General features: G+C 43.0%; 1 protein-coding gene across 5 annotated transcripts in view; it reads left to right on the top strand.

The window, feature by feature from the left end:
- Positions 1-6,544: 6,544 nt before the first annotated feature.
- LOC111252724 (N-acetylglucosamine transporter UNC93A-like) overlaps positions 6,545-25,628 on the top strand; it is an 86,282-nt gene continuing 67,198 nt past the window's right edge. Inside the window, exons 1-2 of one of the 5 annotated variants that reach the window (XM_086992544.1) lie at positions 6,545-7,072; positions 23,018-23,087. Coding sequence is in view for 3 of the 5 variants with exons in the window: in XM_086992546.1 (XP_086848672.1) it covers positions 7,066-7,072 (7 nt within the window). In the remaining 2 variants the exon portion in view is untranslated. The remainder of the gene's footprint in view (positions 7,073-23,017; positions 23,088-25,628) is intronic. The other 4 variants (XM_022811047.2, XM_086992546.1, XM_086992545.1 and 1 more) reach the window with 4 other exon arrangements.

Below are 25,628 nucleotides of genomic sequence, written 5' to 3'. Positions count from 1 at the left end.
AATACCTGCGTAAACAAAAAATTCTGTAGCTTTCAATCGATATCCTTGAAAAGCGACACAAGTAAAACCATTGTCAATCTCAGTACCAAAAAAGTGCGATTTTTTCTTTCGGTAGTTTTGATTCTGTCTATGCTCTTGATGATGATCTTATACCTTGAGCTCAATGCGGTAGTTCTTATAAGTTTTTCTTTTCTTTAGTTCGTTCATTACTGAAGTTGTATGTATCAAAATATTCGATATGTTTTGATGAAGACCCTTACTTCGATGTAATACTACTGATTGCGAAAGTTATACATTCCTCAAATCTGTGCAGATCGAACTAGGAACTAGGAACTTATATCTTGTGTTTGGACCGACAAACCAACACAATGAGACAGTCGATATTAGAATATTCAGTAGACCAATTAATATAAATATAACCGATCAATTTTGAATTGTTCGTAGTAACAATTTACCGCACCATGAGCGCTTGTGAAGTCATTGTTACCGAAAGCATTAATAACGCTGTTTCACGCGCCATGGGATTCGACTATCGAGATAATAAAGCTAATAAATGATAACAAATAGTGCTTCAATTAAGCACCAGTGAATGTTTCCTATATTTAATGCCCTTTCCTATAATAAAAGTGGATTTGTGTTGTATTCCTCAATACCCACACTAAACATCGTTTGTATCGTTCACTGAAGGCAAACCTCAGCATATGTAATTATTTTTTTCAAGGCTGTTTGTTAGATACGTCTGTCTGAAAAAATAGTTAGAAAACGTAACCGAGGTTGTGGTTTGTGGTAAATGCAGGGTGATTTTCAGACTATCATTTATTGAAAACAAGATGTTGCTGGTAGGAACAAAGCGCTTTCTCACTATATTGAAACAGACAGCTTCGCTTCGTGCAATCTACGACCTTTAAGAATACGCATTCCCAGGAGACTTTAGTAGACGCAGACTGGGGCTCAGTAAACACTTTTGCCACCTACATGTATATACAGATTTGCTTGGAACGTTACTTACCCGAATTTCAGTCGGCAGAAATATCTGCCCCCTATTGCTGAGGCAGCTTACACATGTGAGATTTTGAACACGGAAGTGAAAGGCAAACAAAAAATATTGTCACCGCCAACAATGTTAAGATGATACAGCTGAGGGCTAAACAAAGTACCAGATTGCCCTAAAACCACCCATGCGCACTTAATTATGTCTGTTATTTGCAAATTAACGGAAACTACCCATACAAAAGTAAATGAAACGTTTGTTCTTTTCTTTTCCTACCGTTTCTCGAGGTGCCTCTTGCATTCTTCATGCAGGTACACATAAAAGGAGTACCTAAACACTAGCTTTTTGTGTTGTGGAAAAGCAAACACTGATCCGTCAGTTTATTATCATAAACATTGTCTGTGGCCCTACAATGGTTTTCACAGAGTTTCCCGTTTTTTCCAGAAATTGTGCGTCTACTAATTAATTAAGTAAAGGTTAAAAAAAAAAACGAACAGTCTTTTTTTTGCTAGCCAAGTTGATTTTCGAAGCAACTCGTTTAGGTACCTTAAAAGTTTCTGAAGCTTATGCCAGAAGTGATTCAAGTTCTTTAGACTTTTTTTTTGGAACTGTTAAAAATGAGTAGAATGTTTTTAAAGCTGAATTTGGATCCATCGTAATGCAAATACCAGATCCGTACAACGGAAAATCGGAACTACTACGAAGCATTAAGCGAAAGACTTATACTGTAAAGTTGATTTTTTTCGAAATCTGTCAACATCGTTACAAAGTTGGACTTTCGGAAGGAATACAATGTGGCATACTTCTACGATTCGAAGGATGAATTAGTGATCTTTGTGGGACTGCTCCGAGATTTACGTAATATGTCCCTCTTTGAAGTCGGAAAACGGTTCATAGCAATGGGAAAGCCACATGGGTAAAGCAGACTTTAAGGCCGTTTCAACGGGAGAACGGAGTTACTCATTAGCAGGACAATGGGATGATCGCAATCAAATAGAAATTTTGTACTATTAACGATATGCTGGCATTAAGTGGAAGACCGAAACTTAACGAGTATTTTTGAGACTAGATCAGCTATTTCCTCGAGTAGTAGAACACATAGGGTACGATGATAGATATCTGGGGGCATCAGTAACGAGGTTGTTATTGGAATATTCTACTAGAAAAAAAGAACATAATTCCTATATGGCGATGGGATTCTTGCAGCAAGACAATCGTAGCGGAACTGTACGCCGAAAACAGCCAATCAGTAGAACAGCGTAATTTGACAGATAAATTAACGAATTCAAAGGCATAACAATTATTATATACCGGATAGCTGAAGTTAAATAACGGTACTGTCTCAAAAAAAGTGCGAGCGTCTAACTATGAGCGCGCAATCGGACTGCAGTTAATTAGATAAGCTGAGTGCTTGATACAAGAGTACGCCATTCAACCCGGCGTAACTATTATAATATTCTAATTAGAGTATGGAAGAACTGTAAACGGATAATGTCATTAAGCGGGCAGGGTAGCTCTAGTATGGTGACAGCTGGTGTATACTGGAACCACAGTACAACTTCGACAGGGTGTGACATCAAGAAATCAACCTATTTAAACTATAGGCATACGCTGTAAAAAAAACGGGCCAAAGAGTGTTAGTCCGTCTAGTAATGCGTAACAGTCTCATATCGATGTAGACACCATGCTGCAGGTGAATGAAAGCTTTGTTTTGCCGAGGTAGCCGACCAGCTCTTATCAGGCCTATCTTAGACTACTATAGAATGCCTGCACTCTCTATTTGAGGTAAGCGGCTTAAGTGGCATGCACCGGTCATGGAGTCGACTTAATGTCAAACTCCCTAGATGTTCACGACAACGTCACATACGATCGGAGGAAGGGCAAAGAGTGAAATTCGTATGATCCATTAGCTGGCGTATTTAATACAGTATTAGTGAAATCTGTATTAAGATTCATTGAGTAATAAAATACGTACTATGATGAGCATTTGTAATGAATGGAAAATTCTATAGTGCAGAAATTCTGAGTTTTCTCATTGTCGTCTGTATATGAAGTGTAACTTTTGTTTTTACAACTTCATAACTGGTATATTTCGTACCGCAGCTATAAGTCATCTGTTCTTATTAAATGTTTCGAGTTTTATGTCTGGCAATCAAACTGCTGGACGCTGTTGCGGACCGCTAGCTCTAGGCACGGCGTTTGTTTATTCAAAGTCGATCTGAAGTTTGTTAGGTAAATACGTTACTGTATCATCGTGAAAACATAAGTTATTCTTATTGTATATGCATTTCCACACAACATATATCCATATTATGATATTTTAATGCCGATGTAGGGTTTCAAGCATACCCAGTAAGCCCACCGTCTCTGACAAACAGCTGTTTCAGTACGTACGTGCAAGCATTAGCAAGATCTTTTACGATGGTTTTTCTATGTTCCCTATCTAAATAGTCGTTGAAGGTTACACGCATTCCTATGCATAACATGGTCTATACAATAAGTCGTTCTCTATAATCTGCATAACGTTGGGTAGCGGTCTCTTACATAAAGGTGTTTTCCCCTTTTTTCAAATATGGTCTTCTGCTATATATACCTAGCCTTATTAAGATACATAGTCTATATCTGCTATACGTCTCCTAATTTATGGCACCTCATCCGTACGACTAGATGTGGTGCGTACACTCCATTACGCTACGCGTCATACTAGATGATAATACTTATGACATAATTCAATAAACAAATTACTTTTACCCGGTTGCAATAACTAGCAGTGGACTACATTATTACACATGATACATAGAATAATGTATACAATTGTTACATGTACAGTTCAATTTTGATTAGGAGATTATGCGGGGAAGGGGCGACAGCGATGGCAGCGAAAAAAAAAAAAAGAAGCACGAGTTGACCTGCTTTATTTGCTTACGGACCACCGATGCCTAAGGCCGGTTTCCAAATCCACCTTAATAATAGGTTGGAGCAGAACAGCGAAAACGCTGTACATAGGCCATGCATAATCGCTTCCCTCTAAGAACGACTTAAGGCTCAATCCTGGGTCGGCATTCGGCTTCGTTGAAGATGGCGGTCGTACGCCCCCTTAAAGGTTTCCTTCCTTTTTTCACCATTTTTGTAAGACGCATAGGCGCGTGCGCTGTAATTATGCTTTTATTCCTTACTTTCGCTAAATACGGCCTGGGCATTACAATATCTCGATATTCCTTTCTGCGGAGTTTAAGGTTTGCGCAACTACCATGCGAAGGACCTTAACTGACGTCTGAGGAACAGTGCCGGCGCTTTGGCCGGATTCGTGTTTTAGCGCTGTTCATTTCTTTGCAATTCATTTTAGGAATCGCTCAATCAGAAAACTAAAGCAAATAATAAACACGGTGTTATTCAGTATCTGTATTTGGAAGCCGCATTAACAATAGAGATATGCTATTATTATTGAAAACTAGAATCTTGTACGTTTTAGCATGCTATACGAGACGACCTAGCCTTAGTTCCGAAGAAATGATTCAATTATGCTGCATTGAAAGTTAACTAAAGAAACGTACGTTGTAACCTAAGATTCTAATTTTTCTTGAGATTAAAGAAACGGGTTGATCTTTCTTAAAATGTCGTCATATCGTACGAGCGAAAATGTTGGCCGCAATCCGCGTCTTCGACTTCAATAAGACAAAAGTAAGTTCAATTTAATTAATTAGTTAATGTCTTGATCTAAGCCGGTCGTTTTCTTATATATTTTTAATGACGAAAGATGCCGTGCCATCCAGCATAGTCGATATGACCTGTGTAGTGCTTATCGCACCGTTTGCACTAGGCACGTTGAAAAATTACTCCTCAGTTAAAAAAATATCTTACTAAAAACGGCAACAATCGTCCCTCTTAATAGGCCAACAAACATCGATGCGTCCGAACATAAAATGGCGGTCGTTATCCCTCTTGGATTGATCGAGGCCGAGTCTACACGTTCCTGAATTAGAAATACAGGCTTTCAATTTTCGTTTCTCTAGATTAGATCTTTAATCAGTGAGAGGTACTAAAGTGATTAAGATATATGCCAATTAAAATTTCCTCCTTGGTTTGCTGTATGTGTGTTTAAGAGACAATGTATCTGAGAGAGGCTAGGAGATACTGATGCACTGCAATTTAGCCTATTTTCGTCAATGTTTCTTATTGCTTTAGCCAGAATATTCCCTATATCATATTTATGTTCAAAAGCAAAAAAAAATTAGATGCATAGTGAGCGTATTAGATGTGATAAATTGTGAACTTTACAGTACGTAAATATGCCTGTGTAAGTTGAAATTCGTATCGGCACTCATTATCAATGTTACGATTTGTTTTCTTAGAAAATCGTTATTTTTATATGAAAGAGTTGAGTCTGATAATCTAGTAGAACCGTACCTTGCGTTTAGCGGAAGAGACGTGCATGTAGACGCCTTTTCCGATTGAAGAGCATACATTCCTTTCCCTTCCGATTTACTATGTATGATAATCGTTTGTATTGCACCTAATACTGCCTTCACTCAAGCTAATGAGTTTCTGATTATCACTGTATAACCACAATGAATATTTTATCTGCAGGTACCAGTGGCAATCCACCGTATCTGTCCAGAATATCCTGTGAGGGAAAAGGAGGAGATAACCACAAATAGCCAGGTTTTAATCGAAGTTGCACCCATTAGCGGTGGCATATAGCGGGGGAGGGGGAGGGGCTGATCGCATTCACAGCTAACATCCAGTTATTTGCTATACACAATAGTGTGAGACGCTGCCATCAAAAGCCCTGAGGGCCGGTTTTCCCTTTTCCTGTCACCTCTCCTTTCTACTCACTGCCATCGAATGAACACCTAACCAGGTACAAAAGTGGGTGTAAGGAAAGTTCCTGGTCGCTTATTCGTTTGGCGGCCTGTACCGAAGGCAATGTAAGCTCAAAAATTCCACTTACGTAGCCTTCTCTCACGCCTTCCCAGGTTTGCGTGTCCTCCGATACCGAGGCAAATATCGGGGTACGGATGACCCGGGCTTGGCCTAACGTTAAGGCTTTTGACTACTAAACACTTGGTTGGCTTATGGGTGAGCGACAATTGTGGGCTGGCTGGCGAAGATTTTTGAGGCCTCGCCTGTGCGATCGACTTTACTTGGCATTTTTGGGAAGCTACTCCCGTTAACCAGCTGCTTCTCAAGCTATCCAGGTACGCTAGGGTTATTAACCTTTTAAAGCTTCATGGTTTGGCCAATTACCCCTCTCTTCACCCCGCTGTCCCGGTTATCCCTGACATTGTTTTCCCCACCGATGATTTTACCTGACGGCGATCTCCTTTCCGTCGGTCTCGGTAGCGGGTCATTCAATCTCGACAAGGGCCACCCATATCCACACCTATTTCTGTCCGTCTTGATCTCTAAGCCTCTTTTACTTTTTGTCGTTTTATAGCTTGAGAATCGTAGGATACCATCATAGCACCGCATCTCATCGCAGCAAAAGGCGTGATCATCCTACTTCTAGTTGAGCTGACTCACTATTTCTTTATTTGCCTACCGCCGTTGCGCGCTTGTCCCTCGTTCACCACCCCAGGTGGCGCCCCCAAGCGGAGCCCCCCGAAATCTCCGCCGATCACGTGGTGGGCGCCGTCCCTCACTTGCCTTGAGTCATTGTGTCTCCGGTCGTCCAAGAGGTCTGTCTATCCGAGAACCAGCCCGCGGCTTACAGAAACCTCTGTGATGGTGCTCTGCGCGATCGACAAGACGGCACGAGTTGCTCGAAAGAACTGCACGCCTTCCAATTCCCCTGGTGCACTTTCGTTTTTTCTCTACTTATAGTGGCCGCGGTAGTAGTGGTGAAAGGGAAACTTCGATCCTGTTTTCGTGTGCTGAGCTACTACATACTAGCAGGCTTGGTTCTCCTGTAAGTACCACGATTGAATTGCGTCTGTGAGTGTGTATCTTATTCTGTTCTGTTGTGCTGTGTGTGGAATCAACGTCAGCCAGGGCCCTCCAGTGGCCCCGGCCTATTGCGCCCTCGTCAGCAAAAACAGAAGATTGCTCGAGAAGCTCAACGAGAGCCGATCGATATGAACGGTAGGTTTGTTTACATTACAAGCTGCGTTCAATCAAGATTATGGTTGGGACATGGTTGTTCTTCCTTCACGAGCATATTACGACAGTATACCAGCGAAAATAAAAATACAAATAATGAAATAGGGCTCGGCCAAAAGGAATTTTCATCGTCCTTGTCGGAACGTAACTTTACAAAGATTTACTTAAGCAGATCTTAACTCCGCTGTTAGATTGCATAATCCCTATCGCCTGTGCCAGCTTTAACGTGAGCGACTAACTAGTAGGCCGGATGAAATCTATTTAAAGCAACCGTAACAAAGTTTCATCTAGTTATCTTCTAGTTATCACGTTTTGTTTACAAACGAACAAGGACCGAATGTGTCATGCATGCGATAGCACACAGGTTAATATAGTTGGTGCTCTGCAGAGAAATCGATACTATTGATATTTTTCAATGTTTTCATTGATTTTTTATCGGTTTTTGTTTGAAAAATATTCTGTTGGTTTACTAAGACGAAAGGAGTAAATTGGCCGTCCACCAGCAGATTCTGTACCTTGTTAGATACTGGCTTTCCTTATAGCTTTCTTTCCCTTACTAGTTTCTGTGTCTACTTTCTGTACAGCCTATTTAAACACACAGATATGTGGAAGTCTGTTTGCATACATAATTTTCACTTCCGCAGAACGGAACCAGTTAGTATAGAACGCCTGAGCGCGAAGAAATCTATATGCAGAATGTTCCTCTAGTATTGAATTTATTGACCGTCTAATGCTGAAAACGATCGTCATTGCCGTGGTATTGATAGGACGGCTACAAGAAAATACCCGATAACGCATCAAGCTGCACGCGAGCCCGTAACAATTTTCAAACTTAACCGTTGCCTATATACGTATATATGTTTTGTGTAGCCAGTTTACGCATTGTTTGAATCTCTGTTAATCCCTATCATTAGTATATCATGATAAACGGCTGAGAAATCGTATCGTTACGATCCGATAGCAGCATGCATTGAGCATGGGTACTCTTTTCTGTAACATGTACATTCTTCGTTTTAATTTGCCTTCGTAAGAAACCATTAGACTTTGTTCTGCTTTGTTCGCTGGCTTGTGAAGCTTTAGAAGGTACTTAGGTTGACCTTGAGCTACTCCAACCGATTCGAGTCCCTTTACTGACGGACTGACTGGCGAGATCCGTTCATCTGCGCCACTCGGTTAGGGCGTAGGCAGCAGCGACACGAGCACTGACAAAGTCACTCTTGTAGCGGTGATAGCGTCGGCGTCCTATTTGCGATCATGCGAATGGGCTTCGAGGCGGAGCTTGAAAAGGAGGGAGCAAGCCAGACAGAGACATAGCGCTGGAAGACGTTGCCTCTGATGCAGCTCTGAGATTGATGAAAACTGAGCAGCACAGCGGAGCACAAGGGCAAGCTCTATCCTTTGTGAGATATCAGCGGAACGGCACAGGAGGCCATCTCTCTTATTTGCGTCCCCCACTGCAGTTCACTCACGCCACGGCGCTACAGGCAACACACTGGGACGCTAACCCGAGGTTCAACGTAAGACCCAAAAGACGCAGTTTAGGTTGATAGAATAATCAGAGAAAGAGAGATAGAAACAGCAAGAGAATGGAGAAGCAATAGACGAAGCCTTCCTTTTTAAACTATCTTCTTTTTTTCCCGCGTAGAGTAGCAATTGAATTACTGTTCCTTTTTCCGTCCAGCCTCATACAGTCGTGATCCTGGCGTCCCTATGAACTGTCTTCTGCAATGTCGCATTGAGACACGAGTGAGCACAAAGGAAAATACTGGGTCGCTTTACGGTGAGTCGGAGTCAGTTGTCAGACTCATGGCAGAGAAAGCGGTGTCGTTCGGTATTGGGCTCTCACACAGCCTCTACTCCATTAGGCGCCACTTCGGTCGGTCTGGCGGCTGTTGGAAACCTTGTTGGGGAGTTTGTATGGAAGCGACGGGAATAGACGAAGTCGGCTCAAAGAATTGTCTGACGCAGCGGAAAGCTCCTTTGCATGCGACACGCCGTTCAACGTTAGCATTTCCGCTGGGACCAACAAAGTCGGCAGCGAGGTTTGAGACGGACCTAGACCCGCGGCTGTTTCCGGTATATCATACACCATCTCTATATATTTGGCACTCAACCATAGGGTCTTCACAACTGCAGCGCTCGATAGGGTGTGAGCAGGCACGTTGCAAAAAGTAAGCAATGGGGTTACATATAGAGCAACAATCAAGTCGTATGTAAGCGGACATCTGCGAAGAGACATGCCGTCATAGATAAATTCGGTAGAGTGTTAGACAATTTGCCATGCTCCGTAGACGAAGCATCTTTGAGCGTGGCGTGTTCCAGAGCCAAGCAACGGAATGAAGTCAGTCAGTAGGTATGAACAAAAGCATAATGTAGATAGAACACGAACGTAACGAAGGACCGTCTATGGGTTCGTATTTGCGTGCAAAGATGCGTGAAACGCAGTCGCTGATTCGTTGTCTCGTTCCGTGGGAGAACATGCTTCGCGAGTGCGTAACACAGACGTAACCTACTTTTGGGTTAGTATTAACCGATGAGCTGTTGTAACTGATTAGAAATCATCAACATGATGGCTAATAATACAAACAAAATAAATCATTTTAATAGCAAAAGTACAAAATACTAGAATGAAGCAAGCAAGCAATATTTCTACTTATATAAGAAGTTAGTAGAAAAAAATGTTAAGATAAATTTATATCAGATCGAAATCTATTTTTTCCAATTGAGAAGCATCGCCAGGGCGTAAACGTGGTGTTAGCATGGTCCCGAACTCACTACAAACAGTAAACCGTAAGTTACCGTGGCGCCGTTTGCAATAGCTGAACTGTTGCTTTGATTGCGTCAAGGGTCGCTTTGCGAGGCAGGAACTTTGGAAGAAAAGATGCTTTTTTGATTTTGCTCTCTCTCTCTCCAGCTTCTCTTGGGCGCAATGCTAAGTTATTATTCTTGTTTGACGCTTTCTTCTGGTACAAAAAAAATGGTGATATGCGTATCCACGGTCACTCAAGCGAAAAATGGAAAGTCAAAATTCCCAAAGCCAGCTCCCCGTTACCTAACCGCCAGTGACCGTTTGCTGACGAAGGCCTTCAATACACTGGTTAAGTTTCCGACTCGCTCAGACAATAGATTCTACCGATTCTTCACACAGCGTAAGCTCTCCTGTGTTTTTCTGCCTGAATCGAGCACCAAACATTTCTGCAATTTGGTAAATATCCCTGGAGAAATAGGGAAACGAGCAAAACCCGTCTGCAATTTTTGTGGTCAGTTGCCAGCAGTCAAACCCTTGCAAACACAAAAAGAAGCCAGTGTACTGTTCTCATGCCCTATCGAATACTTCTATCCCTACTTGCGTCCCATCAGTTATTGTAAATAGAACTAGGAGTTTCAGGTATGATGAGTACGTTCGAGTATACGTAAGAGGTTTCGAAATGATTGCCGGTGCCTGTCCCATATTTAACTTACTAATACACAGATAATTTCTGCGTTCAAGAACTATCCCGTAAGAAAAATGTCGTGTATCGTCAACATTATAGCAATACTCTACGTTAGCAAAGCATTTCTGTCGTTCGGTTAAGTGGGTGGCTTGAGAACTTCCATAGCTGACCTACGAAACGTTTCAGTCGTTTTAATATTATACTTGGGATGCGTCTTTGAAATGCATACCTTTGAGACTAAGAAGCAGCTTTTTTTTTTGGTGGAATAAAACAAATTCAAATTTGTTCATCACTCAAACAATTACGATCAATAAGTAGGGGGATATTCACGGCACAAGAATACTAACGGTAGCCTTTCTAATATAGTATTTAGTGGCGCTAACGTCGAACCTAGCGCTACTTCGAGAGTACGAATGGGTACGAGCTCTGAGGAAAGACATCGGTCTTGTTTGATGGTCCAACCAGAAGCAGAAGAAGTTTATTTATCATTCACAACTCAATTGTGCTGGTATCGTGTGGCATATGGTAGCAGTTTCAAGGACGCGATTATATTGATATTTCTATATAACACATATAATAAGCGATAAGGTTCAATATATTGAGCCCAACTGTACCGGCTGCGATGTCTTGATATTGATAAAACGAGGAAGCAGGAGCATCTATCTATCTATTCGATCAATCTACCTTAGTGAAGTTAATTGAATTTCGTCTGCCCACCTATTGAAAGGGAAATGTAGGTTACGAACCTATGACTCTAGGGGTCAATACTCAATTAGTGCTTTACGCCATAATACATAGGATTCCATGTACGTATTACGGTGGCCCATAGGACTTTCTTACCCGTTTAAGAACATCGTAAGGAAACACTATATTCTCACTATATGTTCGTTCGGCGATGCATTGGCTTCACTTTGTACAATACAATGCGTGTACCAATAGCAGTTTGCCTGTCTCTTACATATTGACGAAAACGTATATAGACGATCAGCTATTTCGTACAGAACCAAAGAAAGGGATCGAAGGTGCAAAAAGCAATTAGCAGTTTATTATTATATATTTATTCCTATGGCCAATCATCCTTCGTATTCAAATGAGGCACAAAGCGGTGATTCCCTCCCTTCCTTCCTTCCTTCGCTGGGCTTCCTTCACTGCAGGCTTAGGTCAAGAGAACGTGGAGTTATCCCACTCACATAATCTTTAAACTCCTGTGCGCCCGCCACCATCCGCCGTGGCAAGGTGAACCTTTCCGTTGTTTTTGTCACCCCCTGCCTCTTCCGAATCGCCCTTCATACGCTGCTTCCCGTACATAATTGACACCTTCTACGTGCTATCTCTCCTAAGTAAGAAACGCCGATTCGAAGCCAAATTGTATTGATTGCCTTGTTAGGCATGTCAATGAACGAACGCCATCTCGATGTGGTTTGGTTCTTTTCATTCAGCGGTCTTCAGTCTCTAAGCCATTATGTCCTCTGTATACTAAGCCCCACAGCCTAACCACAACGCTCTTACGACAATGGAGAACCGCTGCGTTAGTAGGACAAATAGTTGAAACAGAAGATCACTGGATGTGGCAGTGCGATGCAGAGCGATTCACAAAGAAGTAAGGGCTAGTTCGGTTCATTTTTCTTACCCTCTCGCGTTATTCAAAGGCAGAACCGCAATAAAAGAAATTATGAAGTATACGTAGGCTCATAGAACTTATTTCACCACGATTAATGTAGGGCAGAGCAGTGTCATGTACTCAATAAAGACTTGATTTATGAACGAACACTTGTATCTATCGGATGAGATTCGTTAAAATAACTCTACATATTTAACCTAAGCGGATAAGGACCGGCCTGAATGCCTAGGCGTCGACACAACTTAACCTAATTAGATCTTTGTTAGATTGACCTGATTACCCGCCTTCATATTACTATCTGCACATAAAATACAGGATACTTCGTTTCAGATATATCTTCGTTTCTTTTGTATTAAGCAGTACGTATAAAGAAATAGATCAGTCACGGCAAAATCAACCTCAAGAAGGGCGCATTTCTTAAAAAGCTTTCTCTTCTATGCTGTCGTTTTTAGCGTTTTTCCGCTGTTCGAAAATTACGACTAGATGATGCGACCAGTGGCTGCCTCGCCCCATCGGAAAACAAGAAACTTGTCCTCTTTTCCGCCCTTGTTTTTATGTGATGCGCCACCGTACCTGGTCGTGGCACATCGAGGCGTGGCATACCCTTAAGGACAGTCCTTCCGCAACAGTATTTTTGATGCACGTTAACTGTACGCCAATCCTATGATGCGTACAATGATGCACATAAAAATCACACGCTCTTTTTCCGGAGCACTTGTATATACCTATGCCAGCTCTACACAACTGTGTTTGTGTGTGTATATTAGACTGCTGCTAACGTAAGTGTAATAGAACAGAATTTTGAGCTAGTCATGCCTGTTCAAGCCATATGCACTAAACATACGGGGAAAATCTCTGAACAAATACAAAATTTAATGGATTGCGTACCGAACATGTACGCTTCACAATCGAACTAACACAGTGGTATTTCTAGTGCAAAGCAATAACAAAACAGTCAATATGTTATTAACACGACGGCCATTTATTAAACATAAACGTAAAGCTCGAAGCTGGGATTTGTTTATTATATACAGACGTCGCCTGTGGACTTAACTACTAATTCTAAGTGCCCGGGACTTGTGCAGCCTTACGTGCACACACACACACACAACACATTGCCTCGTTTACGTACTGGTGATGCATAGACAGCATCTTACTCAGTTACATCGACCGCACCTGCTAAATGTGGCGTCAATTAGATCAGGCCAAGAGCATCGATAGACACCGAATGTCGAGCAACCTACGGAGCTGCCAAAACACGACTGGCGAAAAGGGAAAACTTGTAAATTCAGATTCAAATCCGCAGCGTATCTGTCTAAGCAGCTGTCAAACGATACGCGGTACGCTTCGATGACGGATCTTCTTCGAGTGGACGGAGAAATTTGCCTACGTGTAAATTTCTTTTTTTCTTCTTCAATATCTTGTCCGACAATAACCGCTAATAGTATTAAATAGCTTATTATGAAGACAAAATAGTTTAATTGTGACAGAAAAGATGTACATAGAGTGCGCTGCGCGCCGTATTTTATAAACAAAGTGGGTTAGTAAGTAGTTTATTCCAGAGATACGTGCGCTTATTTAGCGCATTATTAACCTCTGTGCAATTTTGGTGGTTGATGGTTTATAGTTAACCCAGTCTCTTTGACACATCAGAATTACTGTGTACGATCGATTGTTTATTTGCTGGTTCACGGCAGATCTCACGTTTTTTTTTTTAGTCCCATGATGGTTCAATATCGCCGTGGAACTCAAGGACACCGAAAATGATCTGGGTGCGAAGACTGATCTATGCGCATTTCGCTTCGTGGCAAAAGCGGCCAGTCGTCTATTGGTCATTGTCGTTAACTAGGGGCTGCACCGAGAGCATAATTCGAAACACCTTCTATGTTATGCTCGGGCAGCGTTGCTCAGACAGAAAATAGTAAAAAAAATATCCTAATTTTGAACTTAACGGCAGATCCATTCAATAGGGATAGCGTAGGGGCGGTGCCATAACTTTTCCATCCCCGTTACACAAAACCCATCCGAACTAATAATCTGCTCTTCGTTATTTTTCAATAAAGTTACCCGTTGTTTATTAGCATTTCTAGCACCTTTCGTAATTTGATTATACCGCAGTGTTTGCCTTCATAATATCCCCCAATTAACAGGAGAAGGTCAAAATAGCCGAAGAATCGGAACCGTTTTTATTAACTTCATCTCCTGTCCCTCCACAGCAGGTTCCGTTAGATCAGTGGACCTGCATATCGCATTAGATTACATATTATACTTGCAATACATCGATTACCATATAGGTTTAGCAATACTGTTGCACCACTCGCTTCGCGGCACCTAGCACAGAACCAATATCGGCCAGGACGAATCGCCATGAAGATGTCAGTGATGCGGACAATAGGTACAGAGTTAACCTTCGAGCGGTAGACATACATAGGCGTTTCATTTTAATCCTTATAAGTGTACAGCTCCAAAATTACTAGGCAGAGAGATTGAGGAGTCACACCTATTTGTGTGAAAGCTATGCATAGTATAAACAATACATGTGTTTTATTACACTCTTAAGAAATCACTGAACCCAACAGTACCGCTTAGTGAACAATTTGGCAGTCCTTCACTGATTTTCCCGTCAGCGTCAATCGATCTACAGTAGTTAACGGAGTGATAATCTTTGCGACTGCTTTTCTCTAGGATAATCCACATAACGCGTTTAACATACAGTAAACAGCATATAGTCTTGAAGTAATTTTTTTTCAGCTTTTTCTTGCGTCCGATGCCTCGCAAACGCCTAAAAGGCAGCGGCAAAGCTACTCGACGCGTATATAGCACACAGCACGTGATCAGATATTTTTCTAACGCGCAAGTGTTCCCAGCTCGCGCGCACTAAACACTCCAGCCCCATTTTAGTTCCAGGAATGGTAGCGCAGTTTCGTATCAGCGTTGAATATTCCTTAGCCCATGGCAGCGCTGTATCGTATTCCACCGGCAATAAAACGTCCTGTTAGAGTTCATCGCTACGGATGTCCCATGATCGAAGCCGACCGTTTGGTTAGTTCGGGCATTTTGGCTCCGGACTGGGTCGCTGGCAGAACAATGACCCAGTCAGCGGAGACCAGCTATATGAGGCTGTGAGTGTTTGTGTATATAAAAGCATTTCTCACGTTGTTTCGTTAGAAGAAATGGCAGCAAAACGAAAGAGCTAGCTATCTCAAGGAGCTGATGTGGCTGCCGTCGCTGTCGGGTGGCCCGTTAAGGACAATGAAGCGCACGTGAGCTCCCGTCATCGCCTCCGCTACCATTACCTCAATACTGGTAATACTTGTTGTCATAGTGGAGTGACCTCCGTAGGGCCAACTGCTACTCGAATGTTCGTTAGAATGGCAAAGCTATACAGTTTTTGTCTTCCGGACAATGACTTTAACGCCACCAAATCCTTTAGGTGAAAAAAGCCGAAGAGGTTCTCGTCTTCGGGTGTTCGTTTGCTAGCTTTCTACCATTTGTGCGGCACTGAAAGTATAGATACGCTAGAACGAAACCAAACAAAAAGTATTTGCTAATACTGACAGCAAGTTCTGATGGGGCGTTTCGAGCAATAGTAGTCACTTTGCTTGAGTTTTATCGCGGTGAGGCCGTGTGTCCGTAGGTTTCTAGGTACATAATAGCTTTTGCAATGCTGTACGTTTGTTTGACCAAATCAAGTATAAGACTACATTAAACTATGCGTATGTGTTAAGGTACTATCGTTAAGTTAACTAAGTTAAAAAAAGGGGTGGTCAATACGCTGAATCTTACTAATATATTTTTGACGGGCAGTTATTGACCCAAAATATGTTATCCAAAAATATTCATTCAAAAAGCTATCTTTATTTACACAAAGAGCCAAGTATTTATGTGTTGCCTGCGAAGCTTGAAGCAGTGACCCCAGCGGTATCTTTTAACTAGAAAAGTTAAATTATACGAACATAGGATATAGGTTTCAAATGTCTCCTACTCTTACACAATATGGCGACCTCAAAAACACACAAGTCTGCCTTTCCAAACCAATATCTGCGACCAGGTGAGAAAAACACATTCGGCGTTGCAGTTGCATCCTCACCCACTAGGCGCGCCATAGAAGTCTCGACGTATGGATAATGTATACCAGTCTTAGCAGTGGACTACAGGCAAATAGCTGAGGGTCAGGTACGGCGACCGGGGTATAGTTACTGGAAAAACAGCCGAGTCGAACCGCCTTAAAAGAAACGTATGGACCTTCTATAGAAAGAAAAGGTGAGCAGAGGCCTGGGAGAGTTGGAAAGGCATTCGTCTTGACATCCCAGCCCAGCTTCAGTCGCCTTTGTTGGTCTCCTGCCTGTTTTGGCCTCGTCTTTGCCATGGTTTCCGTCTCCGCCACCGACATTGGCCAGCAGCCGATGTTCGTTTGGTCGCCTTGCAGCCTGGTAGGTCCGTCGTACGACCGACTTGCAAGCGGTGCAAGACAACTAACCCGTCTCGCTGCTTCTTCACCTTGACTTTCCCACCCCTTAGGTTCGTATCGAACCCCGACCCCGTCCTATCGAAAAGTCATAACTTTTGGCCTCTCTTTTTCGCTTCCTCGCCGTGCGGGCCGGCGGCTGGGGACGCTGACTCGGACCCTTTAGGTACGCCAACTCAGCAGTCAGCCATATCATACATGTCTGTTGCCCGAACCTCTTGTCGCCCTGTTTTCAGCTTGTAGCGCTCTCTCAACCCGTTCTTTTTCCTCTCAAAGCGAATGAACCACGTCGCAGCGTTCAGGCTGTTCAGACCGTTCGCCGTCCATCTCCAGGAAAGAGAGAAGAGCAGATCTAGGTGGATCTGATGCCTCCAGACCCGTACCCGGGCTTGTTCAATGGACACCCACCAGCCCAGCTTTAGCTGGATAAAGAAGCGACGAAGGATACTAAGGGTTCGAACGAGTCGACTGGTGAGGGATTCGAAGGTATAACAGAAGCGCTGGGGATCTGAGCGTGACCTGTAGAGGGTTGGGGGTTGCATTCAACGTGAGCATTGAGTGGGCTCCTCCTAGCAGTAGCATCAGAATCATTCCACCCCTGCATCGAGCTCTTACTGCGTTCGTCCGGCTACCCTATATCGTGCGGTGTTGTCGCACGACACCTACATACAAGTAAGCGGTGATTGGCGGAAAAAGTCGCATTCAAGAGGTCTCTCGAGCCGGTCGGGCAGTTAGTGTACCGCTTTCATGTTGTACACTACTTTAGTCTGGACCAACCTCTCCCTGTTCCCGAACCCGCTTTGCCCATAAATTCGTCAACAGGCTTCTAAACCCTAAACAGCCAAGGTGGCAGAACCCTTTAGGCCGCCTGCCAACGACGATACAACGAGGACAGCTATGAAGACGACAATTTTTCTCGCTCGATCAATCGGTCCGTGTCGACGTCAGCGGAAACAACCAAGAACGACAATAACAGCACCAACAAAAGAACATACTTAGTGTATAAGTGTAGAGCATTGCAGTTGACAGCGTCTACCAAGGCCCTGTCTAGTAGTTGCCATTCACGATCCCTTCCACTATCAACATCGCCGTCTGCTCTATCCCCAATATACAGTATTAGAGGCGTGTAACACATGCTATCTCGATACACGTACGTTCTGCCTGCCTGGTCTACCCTTTCTCTCCATTCGATTCGGTGGTCGATGCCAAATGATGTACAATGGCTTCTTGGGCCGTGCAACCAGTGGCCGTATAGTATCCACAATCTGCATCGCCCAAGTTCTTTTCAGTTCAGTCGGGAAAATTTTCCGTCGTTTCGCGGTGGCGAAATGACAATACCGCTACAAGAAAGCTAGTTCTCGTGGCAAACAAAATTTACCTCCAAGGTAAACGTGCAATTTGCACAAAGCTTTGCGTTGAATAGAAAACGCAGGTACTGTGTTTTGACCGTCTTGTTTCTTCCCCATGTCGACGTCGTTATAGGCGGACGCACATTAGATATATAGTTCGTCTAGCAATTCATGCTGGTAGTAAATCATCTTCGCAGTATGATGCTATCTAGTGATATGATAGTGATGATGTCCATCCAATTTACAGCGCTTACGTTTCTTCCCTACACACCTTGTCCATGTTTATTGCGGAGAATGGGCAATGAGGGAAAGACAGAGAACGAGATCTGCCCCACCTTTATTCATCTCCAGCGGTCCCTTTTTTGACTTCCAGTTGGATTTTTGTGTTGGGATCCATTAAAAGTCTTATGTACGTACATGTGTTTCGAGGAAACTGAGCCGAGGCTATATTTAGCAGACTACGTAGTCAGAGCGTCATGCTCGTGGCCGATCATTGGTGGCGTTGGTGTCCGCTACTATAGACCCATGCCCCTTTCTGTTGTGCTCTCTCTCTCTCTCTCGCTCTCTCTCCCCCCCCCCGTGTGTGTGTGAGCGCGCGCGTGTACATCTATCGCTGAGGAAAGAGCCGAAGAAGCGAGGTAAGCCAAGACAAACAAGACGTGTCGGCCACGACCGCGGCGACAACTGCCACAACGGCCCCGGACAAAAGAGGACAGAAACAGTTTTGCCGTAATCCAGCTTAAACCCGAGGCCGTTCTTTCTCAAAGCCGAATTTAATGACGTTCCGAACTCGAATTGCCAAGGGGAGCTGCCCCAAGGCTGCGGGATGTGGGAATGAGCCGGGAAAAATAAGCAAACCAAGGTAGAAAAAAGACGATGAAAAACCGAAACAGCCAACGCCATCGTTGGACAATCCGTTTCCGTGGTGATACTTGATGGAGACTAACAAGAATATAGACTCTGTAACTAGAGAATCAATTTAGATACGTCTGTTTGAGACATAACCCTTGGTTGCGTTAGAGCTGTATGCAAAGCTTGCGATCAAATGGACGCTGTGCGATGTAGATTGTATTATTGCTGTTTTCTGAAGTGCATCTCGTAACTGGTGAGTGAAAAAGGCCTGTTAAAAATCTGTCCTACGCCTCCTTTATTTAGGTTTTAGTGATCTCTATGTTTCGAATTTGGTGTCCAGTACTGCCATTGGGCATCCCACCACATGGCTGGCTCCCAGCATGAAATAAGTATATCTATATACCTAGATTCGAACTTTAACTTCAATGTGTTTCTATTATTAGCAGGTGCATACGTTACCAACTAAGCTATCACGGGGACCATCATATATGATCTAAATAACGCAATATGTTTGCACTAAAGCTGGGTATGATAAGGAACGATATTCCATTTTAGTGAAGTATTTGAAGTATTATTACATATCTGCAATTTCTATGTAAAATGCTTCGAAAGTTTACTTTCAGGTGGTTGATTGAATGGCGTTCTAGCGTATTAAGTAGATATATAGCAAAGTTTTACGGGACCAGCCATGGATTGGCATGAATCGGCTAAAGCAATTTTTACCACTGCAAAGGGCGCGAGTCGCTTTTGTTTTTTATATATTTTGTATATATATATATATATATATATATATATATATATATATGTATATATATATAAATTTTACAGTAGGTCAAAAGGATATACGTTTAAATTATAGGGCTCCTAATTGGAAATGTTCGATTTTGCGTCGGAACTCATTTAACAGATGGCACGTACATACACGCTCCGAAAGACACGCTCATCTATACATTTTGCAATTTGCTCTATCGACATCATGATTACTAGCCTTAGTGTATATTAAAGCTCCTTGGTTGAAAAATCGATATTCTTCACGGACGATGGTTAACGTGATTACAAGCGTTGCCCAGCGTAATGTGTACTGTCTCTTGTCTCTGCTTACTGTAGCTGTTAATCTGACGGAGTGAGCGAAGGTCTTCGACCGTAAAGTCGGATGACAATTGGGGTGCTTTCCCCCGCTAACCCCCTGTTCTCTCGAGGAGGACACTGCCAATGCACGTTAGCGTCCTTTTGGTGCTGTCCTTCACGTCCTCTGATCGTTGAACCAGCTACCTGCCGTCTTATCTGCGCTGTTGTTGTTGGGCATTGGTTATTCATAGTTCATGTAAGTCTTCACCTCTCTCCTGTATTTGAAGCGAAAGATTCGTCTAAATTATCTGTCCTGATGAACAACGTCCACCTAAGCCATTCCATTTCCGCTTTTCCCCTTCGATAAATCGGCACCGCTCGAACTCGATTAGATCATTAGAAAAGGACGCCAGCTGCAAAGTGACAATTCGCTAGAAGCCAGAAACGCGCCGATAGCATTCTCAACCCGTGATTTACGGAGAATTCGGGTCCGTCATGATTATTTCTACGTATACGATATTAACGCGTATATATTGTGCTTGTATGAAAAGTACAATAGAGGAACGTTTGAGTCTAGCGAACAGTAGTATTCTGTTGTATAGACAGGGTTAATGTGGCCGCATATCAGCTAAAGGGTACCATTGCACGGTCTTAATGTGTCATGAAAAGCCTGCGGTTCATTGTCCCCCACGTGTGTCAGGATGCAAACCGCTACCTAGCTTAGCCGAAAGATCTCTCAGGCCTCACTTATTCATCGGATCCCCGGAGATCTGAGATGCTATAGCGGGCCCTGTGCATTTGTATAAGGTCTGTCGTCTTTCCAGTACTAAGCCCGGTACTGCATCTGGCTGACCGGCCTAACATACAGCACGTTTACGTTTGACACCTTTCTGTACGTGCTCGTTCCACTTACGTTCGTGCGTTTTTCGTTAGACAGCAAACGTTGTGGCATTTGCGAAGCATATTGTGATGCTCTAATCGTATGTATGTTACTGTAACAGCTGCAGCTGCATGAGATGAAAGCCGCTCAGGGTTGAAAGAAGAGTGGCGGGGGTGGCAAAAGAATTAAAGGCGGGAAAAGGCCCGAACGAAAAAGGGAACTAGGTGGCAAAATAATGCTACGGAAATGACATAGGATGACGCTACTCGCCTGAAGAGCATCTTTGAGGTAGAAAGATGTTTGAAGGCAGAAATTTGCCTGAAGGCATGCAAAGAAGTCAAAGCTTAGTGGCTCGACAAGGTGAGGCAGGCAGCTGAGGTAATCCGCTGCTTTCCACATGTGGAATGATGGAAGGAAGTAATCGCGTGTTGGTATGTTGATGCTGGAATGTGTCGGTCGGTTTGGCAGCGCTGCCAGACATTGCGAAGAGCCGGATCGAATTGCTGAGAACAGAGAACCCAGCGGCAGCATTAGGTAAGGAACAAAGTTAGTTTGAGCTATTACTGCTATATTGCTTCAACGTTCCATTATTTGTCATCGGACCTGTTGGTAATGATTGTTGTTATGGTGGCTATTCGGAAGCGAGCCAGCTATGTCGGACTGAGGGAGTATGTCCCTAGGAAGACGACTAGAGGTGGACCCTCTCGACATCCATAGTCTGCTCGACATCTATGCATTTTCATCCGAAAATGAACTTCGTAATTAACCTTTGAAGAAAACAATGATGATAGTATAATATGAATGGTATAAGAGAGCAGTAGTGTTTATCTAAGTCTTGTTTGCCTTTGTTCTGTTAAAAAAAAAAAGTTTTGAAAAGCGGATACGTTTTCATCGAAGCTGCGACGGCCGGGAAGGTCTTTTTGTAAATACAGTGACATTATGCAGTGTTTGTTATATATGAAAACTATAAACAATGACTAAATGAAAAAGAGATGTGGTGTGAGCTATATCAGAAGAAAAACATCGTTTCACATTCAGCAGTAATTGAAAGCGTTTCCTAGGTCAGGAAGCTACACTCATTTTACACCCTTTTGTACGACTCACCGCCATGCATACGTACTATTCGTGGCCCCGCTTCAAAATTCTGCGTTGCTCCGTAGCTATTAGAGGACAAAAATCTCAATGCTCGCACATGCTTTTCTAGGCTGATAGAGGCCTATTATTGTTACCGATTCTTGCCCCCTACGTTCTTAGATCTTGTACCATCTGCTTAGACGAATAGGTCCGTGTTCAAGGCATCAAAAGACTTAACGGAGTAGAGTACTATCAATCGCAATTTGAACGCTAGCTCGGCGTTCGCCCAGTGAAAGTTTCACCATGCAGAAGGTACCCGGCTAGAAAATAGCAACTTGAAGAACACATATTATAGCTCAGATTCGTCCTGTGGAAAATAGGTGGATAATTCCACTCAGCGGTTGCCAGCGGCAGCATTGTCTACATTGGTCCATGGAGTTTCTACCATATTACAAGCCCCAATAGATAACATAGTTGTGCAATGATAAGCTACTGCCAACAAGGACGACCTGCTTATCGGAAACCAACGAGCAGATATATGCCATTTTCATATCAAATAGCAGAACAGATCGCAGCTGTTCTAAAACAGCCTTGTAGGGTACCCCAGAAAGGATCATCCAGCCGAAGACGAATGGAACCGAATACAGTTAAAGCTATATCCTTCTAGATTTGTACTAAATTATAGCCATTAAAATGTTATCTGTTACATGACGTTATTTTAGAAAAATGAAAACTAATTTAAATACATTAATAGACATAGGCATAGAAGTTCTTGTACTGCGAACCGTTCTCTACTACTGTTCTACAGCGCATGCATCACCTAAGGAAAATTCAGGAAATATTTGAACAATAAAATAAAAACAGCAGCAAAAACTAGGCTTTTCAAAGGTCCAATGCTAAATCAAGAAAACAGATCAGTTAAATTTTCTTGCTTGCAGTCATCTAAATATGCTCGATGGACATAGCCGAAACGTTTTAATGTGGGAACTATGAATAGCTAGGTGTTGTTGGTCTGACTGGCCGCTGTTGGTTGCACAGAACTAGTAAAGGTTCGGATGTGCGGAGGCGGCAAAAAAATAATTGGTGTCTATGTGTGTGCGTGTGTGTGTGTGCGTTTCCACAAAAGAACGGAGAGTTACTGATAAACGCTGCTATTAATCGCGCGTTTTCCGTTGATTAAGGTCCCAGCTGACGCAGAGAACGAAGCAGAACCAAAGAAAACGGGGGAGGAAAAAGAGGAATTAAGACCAGGTAAGCTAGCTGAATGCTCACTAGTTGTCAATAGGCCTTCTCGTGCTCCATTCGAGATTACTTCTCGCAAACCTACATATAGTACTATGCCGACAGAAGAGCTACAATTAGTCTAATCAAATGGGGATGAATTGCTAGGACAGGACAATAGTGCTGAAGTAAAATTTCTGCAAGTAGATAAGAAAAACAGCGATGGAGCGCAATGGTTGAGCAAGCGCTCGGCTTTGTTAGATTGCATTGCGGTTGTATTTATACAGACGTTCGTAAAATCTATCGATAGTGAAAAATCTGATTACAAGATGCGATAACGATCTAATAATATCTGTCGGATCTGAGCTGCTCACGAAGCCCTGCTTTAATTGACCGGTGGCCACATAACTTCTTTACAAAATGCTATCGACAAGTAGGTTCAGGGCCTGCGCGAGCCAGTTTATAACTAATATATGTATGTCGTGTACACAATGTTTTATTGCCATACTGGCATAGTTAAGCATCTCTGTATTAATTGAATTTGGAAATGGTATACCTTCACCACGGCCATAGCCATGGAAGGAAACAAACAAAAATCGATGGAAAGCGGTAAAAAATAGAATGTTAGTAGCTAATTACCTGCGTACTCTAAAACAAACGACATATATTACACAGTTTCGTGTGAATAAAAAAAATTCGCATATGCAGGATTTTCTGTCCCAGATTTCCCATTGGAAAACGTGGAATTTCCACACACAACGACGCACGTTGGACTCACAGCGCCAGATCGAACAAGCTGTGAAGTACTTTATGTTATTGGTCTTCAAAGATGTGCACTCATTTACCGGGAAACATATGCATATTAACGACATTCTTATTATTGATATATCGATTAATAACTGGATGTACAGGATTCTTTAGTTATTTGCATTGAAGTACCATGTTGATTATCATCCAAGTCATTGGTTGCTGAATCGACGGTGTTTCCTACCAGGTCTACAAAGGATGCTACCACAATCTGTTTATTAATTTACAGCTAGTTATTAAACTTCTGTAATGTAAATGTAAGCTAGCCTGCATTGAATTAGTCAGTGTAAGAAACATGACAATAACTATCTCGTCAACATTTTCTTAAGTGATACATATACAACCTTTCGTCTCTTTTTGTGTTTTTTTTTTTTGTCATTTAATCATAGTGTAGTATATCGATTTAAGAAGTTAAACTCAGGCTTTTTGTTATGACATTTTCCGTCCTTCTTCATTAAGCCTTACTCTGTATTAACATCGTATCGCTTCGATATATTCTACGTACCCTGAGCACTAGCGTAACCGGCAGCTCCAGTAGGTCAGACGACAGGCCTCTCTGACCAGTTGAGTTTCAACGAACTGCTTATCACATCGGTCCTCGCCAGCAGAATTCTTGATCGTGTCGACCGTAGTATCGCCAGGGCCTTCGCACCCGGCTTCACTAACCTGCTTCACTGGGGCGGAAGGCCAAATCCAAAGCCACCTACAAGCCACCGCAGCCACTGCCGTCACTGCTCCCAAGCTTTCGTAGGGCTGCCCATGGCCGTCGAAAAGAGAAACAACCACAGTTTCCAGTGTCGTGACAGGCACACAGAACGCAATCCAAGTGGGGTTATCACTGGCGCGAAACTGAGGTTAGCGCTCCTCCCTGGCTACGAATCTTGTTTCGAAACCCCAGAGCCAGGACCTCAGACCACAGTTGTCTTCTGCCCCGTTCTTCTACTTCTAGGCCTCCGCTAGCAGCTTCCACTACGCTACACGTATGTAAGAGCGCACAGATAGGATCAGTGATGGCGAGACGAATGTGGGCAAAACAGGCTTTATAGCGGCGAGCCTTACTCAAGGGGGTTCGTAGGCATTGTTTGCGACAACTGCGTGAGCAGACAGACACACTTACGCAGCGGGTAAGGGACAAGAGAATGCAATGAACGTCAACCGGCAATCGTTCGTACTTGAGTGGATGAAAGCTGCTTTCGGTTGTCTATTAGTTAGTCTGAAAGCTGTAACGAGAGCAGTCATGGTAGCAATAACGAAATAGTAGCGAAAAGTCTTGCTGCCTGTCGGCATTACTAGGCTGTGCGAGTTCTAGTGGTCAGGCACTAGCCACAGTGAGAGTGACATTGTGCCTACGTTACGAAACAACGAAATCGCAAAACGAGATTGAAGGACCTCTGCTGAGCATGTCTTGGGCACGACCGACCGTTTAGGTCATCTTCATCAGTACTCAGTGAATCCCAGAAATGTCTTCCCAATAACAGGCTTGGATCTAGCTTTTGCTTTGAGAAATACGGATCTGGTGCTCGTTTGCATTTCGATGAACCTGCTTCATTCACTGATTCTATCGATAGCTAATTTAGAGAACTTTCAAGCTTTGATGCCGATTCTCGTTTCCTGCCCCCTCGACCTTCTCCACGACTCTAGCCTCAACGTAACATTTTCGATGTGTCATGTATACAGTTGAAGCCGAGCATGGCAGAACAGCAGGAGGTTTATGTCGCCTTCAGGATTGCTACTGCCATCTTTTCCGCTCTCGTCTACGCTCGT

This window comes from Varroa destructor, unplaced genomic scaffold, assembly GCF_002443255.2.
Source record: "Varroa destructor unplaced genomic scaffold, Vdes_3.0 BEIS01000006.1, whole genome shotgun sequence".
NCBI lineage: Eukaryota > Metazoa > Arthropoda > Arachnida > Mesostigmata > Varroidae > Varroa > Varroa destructor.
This window is presented reverse-complemented; position numbering and strand designations above follow the sequence as displayed.